General features: G+C 46.7%; 1 protein-coding gene across 3 annotated transcripts in view; it reads right to left on the bottom strand.

Moving 5' to 3' along the window:
• Positions 1-245: 245 nt before the first annotated feature.
• The window catches only part of LOC137353403 (proline-rich protein 12-like), a 66,831-nt gene continuing 47,410 nt past the window's right edge, over positions 246-19,666 (bottom strand). The window contains exons 10-18 of one of the 3 annotated variants that reach the window (XM_068019648.1): positions 19,163-19,296; positions 18,529-18,731; positions 15,106-15,231; positions 14,637-14,734; positions 13,310-13,462; positions 12,077-12,172; positions 11,238-11,282; positions 6,351-6,470; positions 246-3,174 (exon numbers count right to left, since the gene is read on the bottom strand). In XM_068019648.1, coding sequence (XP_067875749.1) covers positions 3,172-3,174; positions 6,351-6,470; positions 11,238-11,282; positions 12,077-12,172; positions 13,310-13,462; positions 14,637-14,734; positions 15,106-15,231; positions 18,529-18,731; positions 19,163-19,296 — 978 coding nt within the window. In that variant the 3' untranslated portion in view covers positions 246-3,171. Of the gene's footprint in view, positions 3,175-5,838; positions 6,471-11,237; positions 11,283-12,076; positions 12,173-13,309; positions 13,463-14,636; positions 14,735-15,105; positions 15,232-18,528; positions 18,732-19,162; positions 19,297-19,666 lie in introns of those variants that run through there. The other 2 variants (XM_068019647.1, XM_068019649.1) reach the window with 2 other exon arrangements.

Raw genomic sequence — 19,666 nt, 5'->3', positions numbered from 1 at the left:
AGCCAGAGTTGGCAACCCAATAACATTGTATATAGGCAAATTCAAGGAGGCTCTCACACCCTGCCCACAAGATATTCCTGCATCCGATGTTCCCCTCCTGATCATTGCACACACAAACACACGCGCGCGCACACATTTCTGTGGATCCAAAACCTAATTTAAAATTAAAAGTAAACTTAAAAAGTTTTATAAACTGATGGGAGTCTCTGAAGTCTTATTCTTGACTCAGAAAAAACTGACCCCCCCCCCCCCCCCCCGCTCTCTAATTGATAAAACTATCTGCTGTGAGCTCCTATTTTAGATTACAACATAACCCCACTGGTGGCAGCTAAGTGTGTGAATCAAGCTTGACTGTGATGCCCTCCGTGTCTGAATAGCCTACATACACACACACACACACACACACAATGACTGGTTGACCGAGGTGCTGGAGGGTTTGCTGAAACCTGTGGAATTGTACTCCAATGAGGTGAGTGTTTGTAGCTAGAGGAGACAATACTTAAGTAATCTATTAGCCTGGTGGAATGGGACTAACTGGATTACTCTACAGAGCTTGCATGGACTCGATGGGATGAATGGACTCCTTATGCACCATAATGGCTGACAATGAATGGTGTCTCCCCTTGCACTCACCAATTTCTCAGAAGGCCCAGATAAAACTCACATTTTCATAGTAACCTACAATGTGAAATCATAAATATATATTTTTGACAAATATTTATTTTGGGACCAAAAAAAATCAACATTATTTTCATCAATGGCTCTATAATGTTTAACCACCTTACTCAGTCCTGTATCCAATCATTTTGTGGGTTTCAAGAGTCGAACATTGTTCCCTTAGCAATGGGCCTGAGGTTTTGGGATGATGGGTCCCCTTTTTTAAGTTTTAGTTTTCAGTAAGTTCAGCTCCAATGAAGCCTTGTTTTCGTAGACTCTCCCCACTCCAATGAGGCCTAGTTCCTTCCTGGACCCTTTTTTCCCCCCCTCCATTTCAGTTTAATGGTTGCTAGGTCGTAAGGATCTGGCCTACTCTTTGCACACAGACAAGTCCACGACTCCTAGTCTGCTGGCTCTTGGAACCAAGCAGAAGATTAGGACCAGTCACAGGCCCCAGACTCACGATGCTGGGAATGGTGACGGATGAACGAAGGGAACACAAAAATAAAACAATAGCGTGGGATCCTCAGAATGTGCAGATCACTGAAACCTTCTATTCACCAGAGCGTCAAGCAAGGGTTCAGCAACTGGCCTGGGCGTCCCTGATTTAAGGAGGGAAAGGGACAGAAATTCAGCTATCTCCAGTGGGGAAAGGGATTAGGCTCGGGTTTGATTCCCCGTCACCTCACCAGGGTAATGCAGACTGCCCTAGATGTACACGTGAGGCAAAATATCGGACGGCAATCAGCATCCGTGGAACTGTACCCCAGTGTGAGTCAATGAGAGAAAAGGGGAAGGGAGAAGAAAATCAGGAGACGGGAGACAGCAATCTGTCTTTTCCACACATTCAAATCACAGGAAAAGCAACAAAAACAATGGAAAGTGTGGCCAGGCTGAGGTCAATATGAGAGATTGGGGAGAGGGGACAGAGGGCTTTCATCACCTGACAGTCTCTTTTTAAATGACCGATTGTACAACCGAGATATTACGATCAGAAAGGCATCGACACACCCAGCACATCACTGGTGGAGAGCTGCAGGTCAGAGGTGCCGTCTTTCAGATGAGACATTAAACTGAGGCTCCGTCTGTCCTCTCAGGCAGACGTAAAAAGATCTTGTGGCAACTATTCCAAAAAAAAAGGCAGTGGAGTTTCCCCTGGCGCCCTGGGGCCATATCGATCCCCCAACCAACATCAGATGATCCGGTCATTATCACATTGCTGTTTGTGGGAGCTTGCTGTGTGCAAATAGGCTACTGCAATTCCTACATTACAACACAGACTTCACTTCAACTGTATATAAATGCATGTTCTTCCCCTGGAGTTTGTCAGCCATTGCTATTATTTTTATGTAATATGTACAAAAGGCGACATCTTGGGGAAGGGTGAAAGATAAAAGGAGTGCCTCGAAGGTATACTCATAATGATAGCACATAGTTGGAGGGGAGTAATCTCGCTACCAGGGCTTTCTGGGGTGAGATCAGGCCAAACTTTCAGTGCCAATGGTGCAAAGGTATTGAATACCTCACTAACAGATACATGCAGAAATAAATGGCCGAGGGAGGGATAGACACCAGTTTAAGCAAGTGTTATGGTATTCAATTTAAAAATTGATGTCCTATCTTAGAACTGGGTAGGTGTCAATCCTTCAGTTTGATATTTTCTTTTTTTTTTAAAAAGAAAAAGCCCATCGAACACACCAGGAGGAGTGAAAAATCATTCATTAGTTGCAGGTTTGCTCTCCCGTTCTAAAGTTCTTTCTGAAGGCTGGTCGCACAGTTGTCTCCCCGCGTGACTTGCTTCGCTCGCAAGCCCAGACAGTGAGCGCCTGGCGGGGTATTCGACCGGGACAGTGCCATGCTCTCAGCTGATGCAATATTCAACCAGGGCGGGCATCATAGCTGAGCACAATGCTGTCCATCCCAGACTCTTTTTACACACACACACACACACACACACACACACGCCCAGGATTGGGGGAGGGGGGGGGGGGGGTTCACTGGAATTTTAAACCTCCCTTAGCCATACAGAACTGAGGCCAACAGTACAACTCCAACAGAAATCAGCGATCAGTCCCACGTGGGCTGTGACCGCCTGCTTAAGGACTTGTAAGGCCCTGAGCTCATTGGACTGCAGGGGAATTGGGGTGATAAGAGAATTCCTATCGCACACAAACCCAGCCCGCCATTCTCCGTCTCTTCGACCGTGGGGTGCATCACTCCGTTTTGTCATAAACTACCTTTCTGAATAAAATAGGACACTTGACAAGTCTCAGAACATATTATATAAACCAGGTACTAATAAGGTCCAGTCAGACTGAACATCACAGCTAAGCAACCTTGCTTTCTTTCCTCTGTTAAGTATTGATTACCTCTCTCAAATACAATATAGTACATGGACATTTGCTCTGTACAATATATACACTGGAGATTTGGCGAGTAGCCACTGTTTTAAAAAGCGCTTACGACAGCTCAGCACCCGAAAAGGACAGAATCTAATTTTTTTGTAAAATTGTTTTACTGAAAGGAAAAAAAGAGACATGGAATCAGTAAAATGCTTTTAAATAACTTGAAAACTTGATTAAATTATATTCAGCCAGCATTAGTTTTTTTTTTGTTTTTTTTTCTTTAAATAGTTAATTCTCTTGTTAAAAGGATGAGGGGGAAAATTTTTCTTTGATTAAAATCTGAAAGAAATTAGGGTCTAAAACATGCTGCACTGTTGCTCAGCAAGAACCTCAAATTACTGAGATTTCAAAAAGCTTGGAGTCGCTCCTGCAGAGTTCCTCTCTCACCAAGTTTCTTCTCCTCCCCTCGACCCCCCATCCCTTCCCCATCCACCCAGAGTTGGCCAAAAGTCATGTCAAGGACACCCAGGACGTCTCACTTGCAGCAAGTGCTAAACTGAGACTGCTCACTTTTTTAAAAATTGTTTTTTTGTGGGGTTGGAGTAAGGGGGGGGAGGGGTTGGTGGTGGTGCCAAGCAAGAGAAAGTGATTTACGGCAGCCACTTTTGGCAGGGGAAGATTGTCAGCTTTGAATGCGGGGCACGTTTCCAAAGAAATCGATCTTCAGGCTGCAGATCTTTCGTCCCTCGTGACAGGAGGCCATTTGTAATGTCCAATCGCGTATTCCACACTGGCAGCCATTTTCAATTTCCACTCACACCCCACTCCCCAGACCAAGAGTAAAATTGTGTCCAGTCACCACTCGTTCTCAAGGCTGGCAGCCAATTACAGTCACCTCCTCTCCAGATGGTAGCCACTCACAGTGTCCAGTCACATGTCCTCCAGAAGGCAGCCATTTGCAGTGTCCAGTCACATGTCCTCCAGAATGGCAGCCATTTGCAGTGTCCAGTCATGTCCTTCAGCAGTGTCCAGTCACATGTCCTCCAGAATGGCAGCCATTTGCAGTGCCTCTCAATCCATTCACTGACTAAACAGTGCAAGGCTGCTCCAGCATTACCAGCTGCACTTCATAATCACCTTGGCTTTAATTTAACTTGTTAAAAAACACTATTTTACAGAAAGAAGCCTCCAAGTTTTTTGTTTACCTACTGTGACTGGGGAGAGAAGGAAGGAGAGCAAAGCTGGAAATCGCACTTCTCGGTTCAGGTCTGACTGCAAACAAGTCCAGTAGCCATGGTAACTGCATACACTTTATCTGACTGGGTATTGTGGCTTTTCAAAACTCTAACCAGATAATTAAAGACAATTTAAGGACAGCAGGAGCTAGATGAGCCAGCAATCGACTCCACCTGCACCGTCAGCTCCAGTTACCCAACAGTGGAAACAGAAATTCACTTGAACGAGGTCTTTGAATGTCCCAAATAAGAGAACCACTGGGACCTCTGGGGAAACATTTAGCAAGCTGTCAAGCGGCCTGTTTTTTATATCCTAACTCTGTCCTGGGCAGTTGGCCAGGAAATGCCACAATATAGCATTACAGTCAGGGCATCGTCTAAACAGCTGGGACATTGCTCTCATTTCAGGGGCTCAAGTGACAAGCTAAGAAAACGATCAAAAAAAAATAAAAAGGCACTGGTCTCCCTGATTTATTCCAGTTGCCGGTGAACAGGGGCTCAGACAACACCACAATGGAATTGCAACAGTCAGGAAAAACCAGGCACTGCGAAGTGGGGTTGGCCATTCAGAGACATCTCATCAGGGAAGTTGGTCAAAATGGTCTGATTGGTGAGAGATACAATGTTGTTGCTTATCTCTGAGCCCGCTGGCCAAAGAGAATTACCTCCCACTCCCCAGCCCCTAATATTAACAGTCAAATTGTTATTTATACAAATTTGCCTTTGGAGTGGGTTGAGCTGAAGCAATGTCAAAGGACTTATGGTACTGGATGGGAAGGATGGATGGAGCAGCTGGTACGGGAGAACAGAACAGGCTGCGTTAATGATCTTAACCTCTTCAAATCTTACTTGGATCTGTGTTAGAAAGAGAAGGGGGCAGGGAGAACATGGCACAGGAGTGGGCAACATTGTCTGGTTCCTCTGTGCTGCTAACCCGCAGCCTGTCAAACCACACCATAGCAGAAAGGGGTCAGCTAGCCAATATCTGCTCATCCATCACCAACCTTGTGTTCTCACTATCCAATACCAGGGTGAGTCAACAGATGAGAACACTCTGTCCTGCTCACCAACACCGACCGTCAACCTGTTACCCCAAAGTGGGATCTAGACATGGTAAAGGGACAGCATTATCACCAACAATGGCCACCCCTCAAGGAACTTGGCAATTTGGGAGAAATGGGAGGTTAAGAGAAAGAATGCGATACAAAGAATGCGCAATTAGTTTTGCTGAAGGACACACAGGCTCGAATTAAAATAAAAAAAAATACAAGTTGTGATAGGCAGTCCAACCTAAACCTAAATTGTATTTTGTTTTTAAAAAAGATTAAAAAAAAACCCCTGTCCTTGGTTTTAATGTAGTGGTATTTTTAAACGCACCTTTTTCTCCCCCAGCCCGCTCCCTAAATTCTTATTCAGTATCGCAGCCTGGTAACCCAAAGCTGGTTGTTATTCCCTCTCCCCATGTTAACACGCTGCCACGAGGGTGAACGAAGACCGTTAGTGAGCAGGTTATATTTGTCCCTCTCGTTCAGGCCGAGAATCAAGTTGTACCTCCACAACCCCTACAACTCCACTCCCAGAAACGGCCGCTATCTCTTGAGTGGGGAGTGGGGTGGGGAGGCGGGGGAGGGGTGCGGGGGCAACAAGGGAATCAACATTTTTGCTTGCAAGGCTTTAATTCAACAATTCCTCCCCCCCCCCAACCCCCCACCGTCCTAAAACCTTGAAGCCTTTTAGTACTCCGAGAGAAGGCCGGGGCCTAGGCCGTGAGGCTTTCTCGAAGGGTTTGAAAGAAAATAAGTCGTTCAACACTCCTAACTGAACATTTTCGCACTGAAATCACCGCACAGCAACAACAACCCAAAAAATAAATCCTCCAATGAAGTTAGGCATTGACACTTGCGTCCTACGTGAGAGGCGGTAATTTTGGTTGGGACAAAGTGCCCAGAGTTGGAGGGAGGGAGAGGAGGTGGTGGGTGAGGAGGAACTGGGTGAGGAGAAACAGGATGGGATGAAGGGTGGGAGGGGGAAAAGAGTGCAAGATAAACAAGAGGAGGATAGGCCTGGGCAGTCTTGTCGCCTTGTTGGGGTGTCACGCGCACTGTTGCTGCACCTGTGTGAGGAGCTCGCTGAACGAGTCAAAGAGTTTCTCCAGCCACGCAACATTCCGCATGCACTGCTGCACGATCTCCTCCTGGCCCAGGTCCTCGTTCACCTGCGACAGCGTGTCCGTCTGCGGGAGAAGGGAGAGTCAAGCGCAAAAAATGAAACCCGCTTCCGCCATCCCCTGTGCAGCATGACTGGACTCCCACCTCCTCTTCTACAACAACAACCTACATCGATATAGCGCCTTTAACATCCCAAGGCAGTTAAACAAGAGCGATATCAATAAAAACATTTTCTGACACCGAGCCACAGAAAGAGCCATCAGGACATACGACCAAGGTGGGCTTTAAAGGAACATCTTGACAATCACCTAAATAATAACTGATTTTTAAAGCTGAATGGAAAAACTTTCAGCTGAGTCCCTGATGTGATAAGATATCTAATGATAGGGAGTACTCCTGCTCGAGTCAGCACATTGTGGGTTCAAACCCCACTCCAGAGGCTAGATTCTGTGCTCAGGTCTAACACTCCAGTGCTGTACTGAGGGAGTGCTGCACTGTCAGAGGTGTCATCTTTCAGATGAGACCTTAAACGGAGCGCCCGTCGGCTAGAGGCCTGCTACCCAACCCGAACCCGACGGGACCCGACGACATGTGTCGGGCTCGAGTCGGGTCGGACCCATATTCAGGGTACGACGTTCGGACTTGGGTCGGGTCGGGTCAGGCCGAACACACACGGTAAGTGCTCTGCTGGTAAGTACTGACATATTTTTTTTTTTTTTTTAAACTTATCTGAGCTGGGAGTCCGGGACGAAACGGAGTCTGCGCAGTGAGCGAGTGATGTCACGATGACTTAATCACGCATGCGCTGCAGCTTCGTGGAGATTCCAAGTCCGAAGGTGAGTAAAGGGACGGTCAGGTCGGGCTCGGGGCAAAATCGGAGGGACTCGGGCCGGATCAGGCTCGGGTCCGCGGTGGTTCGGTCGGGTTCTTTCTTCCCGACCTGAGCAGGCCTCCACCGTCTGCCCTCTCAGGTGGGCATAAAACATCCCATGGCACTATTTTGAAGAACAGCATGGTTGTTATGCTCAGTATCCTTGGCCAATATTTCTCCCTGAACCAACATCACAAGAACAGATTATCTGGCCATTATCACATTGCTGTTTGTGGGATCTTGCTGTGCACAAATTGCTTGCCGCGTTTCCTATATTACAACAGTGGCTACACTTCAAAAGAATTTTATTTCCTGTCATGCGCTTTGGGACACTGAGGTTGTGAAAGGTGCTATATAAATGCATTATTTCTGTCTTTCCTTTCTAAGGGACCTTGAAAGGAATCTCATTACCTTTTGCAAAAGCTGCTTTGTAGCTTGGACAGACTTTTGGAAATGTCAACGTAAGATAGGCGTTGCATTTATATAGCACCTTTCACATCCTCAGGACGTTCCAAAGTGCTTTACTGCCAATTTGAAGTGGAACTGCTGTTGTAATGTAGGAAACACAATGGCCAATTTGTGCACAGCAAGCTCCCACAAACATCAACGAGACAAAGACCAGATAATCTATTTAAGTTGGTTGAGGGATAAATATTGGCCAGGATACCAGGGAGAATTGCTCCTCTTCAAAATTGTGGCCACGGGATCTTTTGCGTCCACTTGAGAGCACAGATGGGGCTTCGGTTTAACATCTAATCCGCACAACACTGCAGCACTCCCTCAGTACTGCACTGGAAGGGGCCGCCTAGACTTTGTGCTCAATCTCTGTGGAACAGCCAAATGTACACCCATAACCATCGAACAATAGCAAATGCAAGATGATGAGAATGTCCATGCACCTCACGTTACAAGGTATGAGTTTTTTTTTTAATGCTCCCAGTTTGTTTTTTGACTCCAAACAAAAAAGCAACATGAAAGATTCTCTAAAGCATAAATCCCACCTTATTTGGTTCCGACTAGAGAACCGAATTCTGCAAGTCTCGTAAACTCACATTATTCATGATCTCACATCGTAAAAGTCTATTTCATCCAAAAGTCCTCTCGCTTATCAAACAGCATGAAATGATGTATGGGAAAAACACCGTTCCTCACTGTGCTTCATTCATTATTCTATTAGGCTTTATCCTGTTATCTGTTGCTCTGATAAGGCCAGACCATAAGGTCGGCAGATTTCCTTCCCTAAAGTGGACCAAATGGGTTTTTACAACAATTATGTAGCTTCGCCATTACTCATATTAGCTTTCTTTTTCCAGATTTTATTTTATTAATTGAATTTAAATTTCCCAGCTGCCATGGTGGGAGTTGAAATCATATCTCTGGACCATTAGTCCAGGTCTACTAATCCCGCAACAACACACTATGTTACCGTATCCCTGGCCGCAGGTTACCTGCTCGGTTTTGTGCAGCCAAAGCTCAGTTTCATTGTAACTCTCAACAGTTCTTTCAAAAAACTGGTCTCTTATAGTTGCCAGGGCGGCCATTTGGAAACCAGTTCCCCATTGCACAATTCCGGCAAGCACCTTATTGTTAAATGGAACAAATTCACGATCTTGGACATAAACTTGTGTCTCTATCACAAGCTAAGGAAGGAACTATTCCTACAGCTGCAAAAGGTCAAGGATAAAATTACAAATGATTTCTGCAGCTTGAGAAGCCCGAGTTAAAGGCCTCAGGCCTCAGTTAAATCCTTTAAGCATCTTCCCCACGGGCGTGGTATGTGAATTTGATTATGAATTAAATGAATCTCCCTGTTGTGTCAATGTGTATCCTTGCTGACCAGGCCAATAATGCCACTGAGGGGGTAAGTAAGTGAGGTGGAGGGGGAAGGAAGGCAGAAAAATAGCTGGAGTTAGAGGAAAACACACAGGCCCGTCAGATTTCACTCGTTCTACTTTCAAATCCGCTTAGATAATTTAGAGAAAAACTTATTTCTTTATATTATTTGGTCTCGGACTGTGATGAGGCAGTATTTGATACCATGAGGGAACTGAGATCCAACCAGATAGCGTAGGACTGGAGTCACACATAGGTCACACTTTAATGGGGTGGCAGTTTCCCTTCCCAAAAGCAAAAGTTTTTTTTTGATAAAAAGACTAAACTAGCAGCGTTTAGTGCTCATTTTCTGCTGAAACCCTCATTAATGCCTTCATTACCCTTCAACTTGACTATTCCAATGCACTCCTGGCCGCTCTCCCACATTCTACCTTCTGCAAACTCGAGGTCATCCAAAACTCTATTGCCCATATCTTAACTCGCACCAAGTCCCGTTCCACTATCACCCCTGTGCTCGCTGACCTACACTGGCTCCTGGTCAAGCAACGTCTTGATTTTAAAATTCCAATCCTGGTTTTCAAATCCCACCATGGCCTCGCCCTTCCCTATCTCTGTAACCCTCCTCCAGCCCCACAACCCTCCGAGATATCTGCGCTCCTCTAATTCTGGCCTTTTGCGCATCCTCGATTTTAATCGCTCCATCATTGGTGGCCACACCTTCAACTGCCTAGGCCCCAAGCTCTGGACTACCCTTCCTATACCTCTCCACCTCGCTTTCCTCCTTCAAAACACTCCTTAAAACATCTTTGACCAAGTTTTTGGACAGCTGACCTAATACTTTCTTACTTTGTTTTACAATGCTCCTGGGAAACACTTGGGGTGTTTTATTGTGTTAAGGGCACTATATAAATGTAAGTTGTTGTTGTCAACCCCTACAAATTACCAGATTTCACAACTAGCCTTGGTCAGATTTGAACTCTCACCCTTTGGCTTCTAGTGCTGCACCATAACCACTGCACTACCATAGCCCAGAACTGGGTTTAGGACGTGGCTCACTGTTCCCTTGGGTCATTCCTGATTTCTCTCTTAAAGACAGGTTTAAACACGAGGTTCGTGCAATGAGCAGGTGAGTCACTGATTTCAAACTGCCCTCAATTTTAATCATGGCAGGATGCTGAACACAGGAAGACACAGAGCTCATCGAGCCTGCTTCGCTGAGTGGACACCAATGGCAGTCACCCCCAAGGGGTGCTGCGACTGGTCTACTCGCACTCAGCTACAGAGCTGGGGAACTGAACAGAATCTTACAGCGCAGACTCTTCAGATACTGAAGCAGTCCGTGTTCATATGCAGCAAGACCTGCACAACATCTAAGTTGGGCTGATAAGTGGCAAGTAACATTCACGCCACACAAGTGCCGGGCAATGACCATCTCCCCTTGAGGTTCAATGGCATTACCATCGCTGAATCACCCGCTATCAACATCCTGGGGGTTACCATTGACCAGAAACTGGACCAGCCACATAAATGCTTTGGCTACAACAGCAGGTCAGAGGCTGGGAATTCTGCAACTGATAATTCACCTCCTGACTCCCCAGTGCCGGTCTATCATCTACAAGGCACAAGTCAGGAGTGTGATGGAATACTCTCCACTTGCCTGGATAGGGGCAGCTCCAACACTCAAGAAGCTCGACACCATCCAGGACAGATTTAAAGTAATGGGTAAGAGAAGCAAAAGTGACACAAGGAAAAGCTTTTTCACGCAGTGAGTGGTTAAGGTCTGGAATGCGTTGCCTGAGAGTGTGGTGGAGGCAGGTTCAATTGAAGCTTTCAAGAGGGAATTAGACAGTTATAAAGGGAATTAGGCAGTTATATGAAAAGGGAGAATGTGCAGGGTTATGGGGAGAAGGCGGGGGAATGGCACAAAGTGAACTGCTCTTTCGGAGCGCCGGTGCAGACACGATGGGCCGAATGGCTTCCTTCTGTGCCGTAACAATTCTGTGATTCTGTGACAAAGCAGCCTGCTTGATTGGCACCCCATCCACCACCTTCAACATTTACTCTCTCCACCACTGACGCACAGTGGCAGCAGTCTGTACCATCTACAAGATGCACTGCAGCAACTCACCAAGCCTCCTCCAACAGCACCTTCCAAGCCTGCGACGTCTGCCACCTAGAAGGACAAGGGCAGCAGACACATGGCAACATCACCACCTGCAAATTCCCCTTCAAACCTCACACCATCCTGACTTGGAAATAAATCACCGTTCCTTCACTGTCACTTGGTCAAAATCCTGGAACTCCCTTCCTAACAGCACTGTGGGTGTACCTACACCCCAAGGACTGCAGTGGTTCAAGAAGGCAGCTCATCACCACCTTCCCAAGGGCAATTAGGGATGGGCAATAAAAGCGACACCCATATCCCATAAACAAATAAAAAAACAGCCATTTGGCCCATCGTGTCTGTGCTAGCTCTTTGAATGAGCTGTCCAATTAACCCCACTCCCCCCTGCTTTTTCCCCATTGCCCTGCAAATTTTCCTTTCAAGCATTTAGCCAATTCCCTTTTGAAAGTCACTATTGAATCCGCTTCCACCGCCCTTTCAGGCAGCGCATTCCAGATCACAACAACTGGCTGCATTAACACAAAACATCCTTCCATCACCTTGAGTTCTTTTGCCAATTAACTTAGAACTGTGTCCTCTAGTTACCGACTCTCCTGCCAGTGGAAAGGGTTTATTATTTACTCTATCAAAAGCCTTCATAATTTTCAATGCCTCCATTAAATCTCCTCTTAACCGTCTCTGCTCAAAGGAGAAAACCCCCCAGCTTCTCCAGACTCTCCACACACTGGGGTGGGTCAGGGATGTTTCTGTGTTGCGACAGTTGGTGACAGGAAAATAATTAAAATGGATCAATGTTGCTTTTCGGACGAATACAGTATAGAACATGAGGCAAACCAGCTCACCTGCTCCTTACAATGCAGTAATGTGTGGTACTTGTAGTGATGGAGGGAGTGAAACAAGGTGTAAAACTGCAATTTCTCCGCCTCCACTTGGAAGTTCTGGAAAGTAATCACAGGAACGTCTTAATGAGCGACGGACACACAGTGTGGCAAGTGCCAGCTTGTACCCTGCAAACTGGCCAACAACACCCTCCCATCAAACACAAAGATAAAACAGAGGGGCAGGAAAGTCCAGTTGGTTCACCAATCCTGCCCTGACACCACCAGAGCCAGAGCATTATTGACGAGACACGTTTCTTCCATCCCACCTCCTCACCCTCCCTCTGTAGTCATGTGATCTCCTGGGAGAAGAAAAAAAAACCCAGGGCCAATCAGGGAGCAAATACTCTGGGAAAACTCTCTGAAACCCTCAGGCCAGTGAAACCAGTCCAGGAGACGAGAGCATTACCAAGTGTTATCTGTAACTTGCCTTTTATATGGCACGACCTCTGCCCCAGTCAGGAACTGGTCCAACCCCCAATCATTTTGGGTAGCCGACATTTTTGATGAGAACAAAAGCGAGTGTGATGTTGAGGGGTATTTGTACGATAAACACACAGTGTTATCACCGTTACCACATTTGTGTCTCTTTGGATGAGCTGTCCAATTAGCCCCGCTACCCCCCTGCTCTTTCCCCATAGCCCTGCAAATTTTCCTTTCAAGTATTTAGCCAATTCCCTTTTGAAAATTACTATTTAATCCGCTTCCAACGCCCTTCAGTGCATTCCAGATCACAACTGGCTGCATCCTTACATCACCTCGAGTATCAATAATGCATGGGCTTGTTAAAGATGCTTTGAAGGAGTGATCCCTGCAGGACCAAACACTCCCAATGTGAATTACTTCATCAGGCATGATCTAACTGAATGGCCGAACGGGTTCCTATGTTCCAATGTAACGGCACTGACTCTCATTTGGGTACAATTCCACAGTCCGCCAGTGTCTCAGCCTCGTGACTGTACAATTGGGAGAGCAATGGGTCAGCCAGCTATTCAACACTAAGGGCATCAAAAACAACCTCCATCCCTCCCATAATGACCACCAACTCCCCCTCCCTCGCGACATCCCATTTTCCTGCAAAAGAAGGGGTCACTGTGTTGAGCGATCCATCTCAGCACCTTGGGCCTCCTGCATCAGGTGGCACCTTTACGCTCACACCACACCCTGGACCGGCACTAAACCAGCGGGTTTCCCTACCTGTGGCCGCGGTACATTCTTCTTCAGCTGGTTGAGCGTCTTCCTATTGTAGGGCGTGCCAGCCACTTTTAGCTTCACTGAACTGGCTGGGTTGTCCTTGCGATCCGCCTCACTGTCCTCGACAACCAGCTGGGGGAACGCCTGCAACCCCTCCTGTAACATACCACGTGCACATGGCCAAAACGTTACACAATGGTCCACATTTTCCCATCCAAAGACCGACGAGGCGCATAGCACTCGCCGTTACTCCACGTGCTACAGCAACATCAGACAAAGGGGCATATGTGCTGCTGAACTCGAAGATCCAAAAATTGCTGTTTGAGATGTTCACTATTCGCTTCACGAAAATGGCATCTCGCTATCCGCCTTGCATTGAGCGGTGTGTAGTTGCTGTTTTAGCGCGGTAGATACAAACTTAACCCGGCACAGAAAGTTAAATCTTATTCATTCCAGTCAAAGTACCCTTTTAATGATGTGATAATTGTTAATTACTGCCAGTCAACCTCTCTGGCACTGAAAATTAATTGCTACAAGTGTAGAGTGTTCAAATGAAGTTCAACGCACGCTTGAGGAACAGCACCTCATCCTTCGACTGCTCAATTTACAGCCTTCTGGACTCGACATTGAGTTTTTTTGCTGGTTTTTCTCTTCCCTCTTGTTTCTTTCTTAATCCCTTTACATTGAATTCGGACAGCTGCGATCCTGCCATTCACTCCTCAACCAGATACATGTTTTGTTTCTTTCCTTTGCCCCATTACCACTCCCTTTGGCTTTGTACCGTGAAACCTGTCATTTAATCTCTCCTGCCCTCCACCCTATCACACACCTTCCCTTTTGTTCTTCTTGCCCCGTCCCCCCTTTCACTTGCTCAAAACCTATTCCATTTCTAACCTTTGCCAGTTCTGATGAACGGTCACAGACCTGAAACGTTAACTCTGTTTTTTTCTCCACAGATGCTGCCAGACCCGCTGAGTATTTCTAACATTTTCTGTTTTCACTCCTTAAAGCCTTTAACTCTTTAACCAAGCTTTGGGTCACCTGTCCTAATGTCTGCATCTTTGGCTCGGAGTCAAAGTTTGTCCAATTAGGCTCCTGTGAAAGATCTTGGGACATTTTGTACTGCATTAAAAGGTGCTATGCAAATGCAGGCTGTTGTTGTCTCTAAAATTCCACAGAAGTGCATTTATCAACAAAGCCATTAAAGAATTCAATCCTGATCTGTGGAATGTGAACTCCACATTGTAACAATACTCAGGATTGCATAGAGACTTGACCTGTATTATTTTATATATTAAACGTTATGTAAATAAGCAGCCAGTGCAGATACCTGGAGCGAGGAGCTCAAAGACACTCTTTTTGTCACTCGTTTCTTATGTTCTGTTAAAATACCATCAATCTTCCTCATGGTTGGTAAATAAAGTTCATCTACAGCAAAAAGCAAAGATATAAATCAGCAGCGATGGTCAACCCCAGAGGCAGTTTCATTTCGCGCCATTTTCAGAAACTTTGATCATCTTTTCTTCTAAAACGCACAACATCTTAAATACACTGAAGACAGAGTTACAAAGGGAGAGATCAAGATGGGAAAAAATGAATGAGATGCAGAGAGGAAGAGCGAGGGCGCGGGGTCAAGGCGCGAACGAGGAAGCCGGAGGAGGAAGCAGGGCAAGAGATAATGAAAAGAAATGAAAACAGTAGAATGGAGTGGGGAGAAGAGAAAATAATTGGAAGTGAATATGGCTGAGTATTCTCACTCAAAACATATACACAGTTTGCAAGTCGTTCGTAACTCCTACCATTGTTGGCCTCAATAGTCTCGATCATGGCTGGGTCAAGGGCAGCACTGACCAGTAATTCAATGTAGCTCTTGTACATTTCCTTCATTGCCCGCGTGTTCAGAATGCGGCCTGTGGGGATCCGTTCTGCAGTACAGGAGAAACATGTGCTGGTTAATCCCCCATTTTCAACTTTACATACATTGACAATATATCAAAATCCTTTCGCACATAAATCCTTCCTGATTACAAATCCTCTTTAATGTCCCAACATCCTGGATCAACTTTCCCCAACCCTCCGCCACACAGAATTCCTGTATACACATTTGTAATGGCAACTGGTTATGTCAACGCATCACGCTGTACTTGTACCCTCCCACCAGCGGTGGGGCTGTAGCACCTCCGTTTTGCACTTTCCTCTGCAATGCAGAGAAATACCTTATTAAAAACCTTAGTTCTGCGTAACCTGGTCCAATCATCCCGCGACTTAGCAACTTTTTTTTATTCTTTCATGGGATGAGTGTGTCGCTGGCTCGGCCAGCATTATTTCCCATCCTTAGCTGCCCTTGGTGAGCTGCCTTCTTGAACCGCTGCATTCTGCCTGGTCTAGATACACCCACAGTGCTGTTAGGAAGGGAGTTCCAGGATTTTAACCCAGAGACAGTGAAGGAATGGTGATAGGGTTCCAAGTCAGGATGGTGAGTGACCTGGAGGGGAACTTGCAGGTGGTGGTGTTCCCATGCATTTGCTGCCCTTGTCCTTCTAGTTGGTAGAGGTCGTGGGTTTGGAAGGTGCTGTCGAAGGAGCCTTGGTGCGTTGCTGCAGTGCATCTTGTAGATGGTACATACTGCTGCCACTGTGTGTCAGTGGTGGAGGGAGTGAATGTTGAGGGTGGTGGATGAGGTGCCGATCAAGCAGGCTGTGTTGTCCTGGATGGTGTCAAGCTTCTTCAGTGTTGTTGGAGCTGCACCCGTCCAACATTACAACAGTAACCACACTTAAAAATACTTCGTTGGCTGTAAAGTGCTTTGGGATGTCTCAAGGTTGTGATAGACCATGTAAATATAAATCTTTGTTATGCTATATATTACCAGTGCCACTGATTTACATTGACTGAATAAGTCAACTTGCATTTAAATTACACATTATTGATGAATTATTAATATTTTCAGCCCTAAATTCTATGATAATGCCCATATGTGCACGGAACCAGTAAATCAGTGGGTCTTGACTACGAGTAAAAGTTTGTTCAAGAATTCATTTTATTCCAGCAGAAGAACTAGAGAGAAGATGAGATGATTTTTCTTAACGCAGTGAGTTGTTACAAACTGTAACCTGCTGCCTGAAAGGGCGGCGGATTCAATAGTCACTTTCAAAAAGGAATTGGACAAATACTTGAAAGGGAAAAAGAAATGCAGGGCTATGGGGGAAAGAGCAGGAGGTGAGGGACTAACTGGATAGAACTTTCAAACAGCCAGTACAGGCACAATGGGCTGAGTGGCCTCCTTCCGTGCTGTATAATTCTCGGCAGGTGACTCTGTCAAGGTACGCGTGCCATCTTCCCAGCGGTCACCATTCGCCAAGACAGTCGACACTGAAGCACGCAAAGCTACTCCTCACCAATGTTTGCTCTGAGCCGCGCAGCAATCTGGAACGTACCGCGCAGTGCGACAAACGGCTCACGCACAAAGAAAAAGTAAAGGGAACATTGTTTCCCAGAACTCCGCAGAGGGGCAGGAGTAACAGGCAAAATCTGAACTGCTTCCAACTTCAAGTCTGACATTCGACACACTGCAAGCCACATTTAGAGGCTTTGTTTTACTTCAAAGTCCGTTTATTGTATTTACTTTAAACAAATGATCCTCAGGGTGAGATTGTGTACGTACACCTGCAGTTGCTCAAGAGATAGGCGGACTCTTGGACTGAATACTAGCGCTAATCACTCAAGTCCGTCGGACCTCAGACAGTATTACATACATGCTATTACGTTGTGTCTATAGAACAGAAACAGGCCAATCGGCCCAACTGCTCCACACTGGTGTTTCTGCTTCACAAGTATCCCGCCCCACAGCCACCCATCATCTAATCCCACTAACATCACCATAACATATCATTAACATTCATTTTTCCCTCGTGTTTATCTGGTTTCCCCGGTAATGCACCTGCTCTAATCTACTTCAAAGCTTCAATAAATAATACCTCTCCCTCAGTCGAGTGTTCCAGTGAGGTTGGGTGTTTAAAGTACTTTATTGGCCTAATGTAGATGCAGCTCCAACCATGTTATACCCGCCTGGGCATGTTTAATGGGGTAGCATGAGGTATGTGATGGAACACTCTCCACTTGCCTGGATGGGTGCAGCTCCAACAACATTCAAGAAGCTCGACACCATCCACGTCAAAGCAACTGCTTGATCCCATCCATCAGCTTAAACATTCACTCCTTCCATCACTGGTGCACAGTGGCAGCAGTGTGTACCATCTACAAGATGCACTGCAGCAACTCACCAAGGCTCCTTCGACAGCACCTTCCAAACCTGCAACCACCCAAAAGGACAAGATGGCATGGGAGCACCTCCACCTCCTAGTCCAAGTCATAAACCCTTCCGACTCAGACATATATTACTCTGTATCTAACCCCGTGCTCTACCTGTCCTGGGAGTATTTGATGGGGACAGTGTAGAGGGAGCTTTACTCTGTATCTAACCCCCGTGCTGTACCTGTCCTGGGAGTGTTTGATGGGGACAGTGTAGAGGGAGCTTTACTCTGTATCTAACCCCTGTGCTGTACCTGTCCTGGGAGTGTTTGATGGGGACAGTGTAGAGGGAGCTTTACTCTGTATCTAACCCCGTGCTGTACCTGTCCTGGGAGTGTTTGATGGGGACAGTGTAGAGGGAGCTTTACTCTGTATCTAACCCCGTGCCGTACCTGTCCTGGGAGTGTTGGTTGGGGACAGTGTAGAGGGAGCTTTACTCTGTATCTAACCCCGTGCTGTACCTGTCCTGGGAGTGTTGGTTGGGGACAGTGTAGAGGGAGCTTTACTCTGTATCTAACCCCCGTGCTGTACCTGTCCTGGGAGTGTTTGATGGGGACAGTGTAGAGGGAGCTTTACTCTGTATCTAACCCCGTGCTGTACCTGTCCTGGGAGTGTTTGATGGGGACAGTGTAGAGGGAGCTTTAATCTGTATCTAACCTTTGTTGGTCGTGTTCGATGGGACAGCTGGAAAGAAGCTTAACTCAGCATCAAACCAGTGTTGTACCCGAGCTGGGACTGCTTGGGCGTAGAACTGGATCCCAAAAGTAGAAAGTGGTCCATTCCCTGCCCCTCCCCCGCCACTGACCTCCTGAATACTCCCCCCAAAAAATTCAAATGGAAAGACACAACAATCAACACGACATAAACACAAACCGGAGGAGAAAAAAAAAACCTCAAACGACGAGGCTCACCCTCTTCACTCTGCTGATTGGGTGTCGAGTCTGATTCCGATGACGAAGCAATCTCCTTCAGCCATTTTTTCCTCTTCTTCGGAGGGGGCTCGGCCTTGGCTTTGGACGGTCTCAGCTTGGGTTTTGTTGCCGGACGCGCCGGCGGCTCTGGCTTAACCACGACCGGTACCCGGTTCGGAGTGGTCTTAGTCTGGCTCTGCCGTCTAAAGCACCAAACACGACAAGTTAACGACAAGAAAATAACGTTGTGTTAGAGATATAAAGATTCCCTTCCCCCCGCCCCCTTCCCCCCCCCCCCCCCCCCCCCGTCAGGTCAAAGTTCATTGGGATCTCAGCCAGGCTGGCAATTGTGGGCGGAGAATCAGCCAGGGTCCCCACTCCTGATCCAGTGGCGCCGGCTGGAATATGTGCCTTGACACTCCAATCGGGGTCTCAATGTGAGACCCTCATACTCATTAAAAAAAAAAAGGTACAAATCTCACCCCGAGACTCTCGCATCAATGATCTGGGGCCTACCACCAAATACTTAATTATTTTACAAACAGTCCTTTAATCATCTTAATAAAAGGACAAAGCTCAAACGCTAAGGCCAGCGCAAACTGAAGGCTGTCACCACGGCAACTGGCACCTGTACCTCAGGGACTGCTGTGGCCGATGCCAGGGCTTCTTGGAGCACACACGGACGTAATCCTTCTTGTTTACGTTCTCCAGGAATTTAACGTAGAGCCGCTGGTATTCGTTTTTCGCGTGACCGAAGTATCCAAGATACTGAAACAGGAAAATAAAGACTCAGAATGCCAGGCCTGGTGCTGCCTGTTGATCAGCAACTGTCTTCTAGAAGGGAGCAAAATGGCCACTTGTCACCCCCTCGCCTGCAACGTCTACACTAAGCACTCGGTATTGGGGAGATAGCGAGGGGTCAGGATGCTATTTTTGAAAATTACCTTGTAGTTAGCGGGTCTTTTCACTTTGGCTTCCAGACCTCACCATGTTCTTGAACTGGGAGTAGCACTGTGCAAGCAGCTTCCAGGCCTCTTAAACTGGTGCGTTTTTTTAAACAACTCTTGGCATGGCCGTCATTTATCGCCCATCGCTAGTTGCCCTGCGACAGCCAAGTGGCTTGCACGTATGCCACGGC

This window comes from Heterodontus francisci, chromosome 41 (genome assembly GCF_036365525.1).
Source record: "Heterodontus francisci isolate sHetFra1 chromosome 41, sHetFra1.hap1, whole genome shotgun sequence".
Lineage (NCBI taxonomy): Eukaryota > Metazoa > Chordata > Chondrichthyes > Heterodontiformes > Heterodontidae > Heterodontus > Heterodontus francisci.
This window is presented reverse-complemented; position numbering and strand designations above follow the sequence as displayed.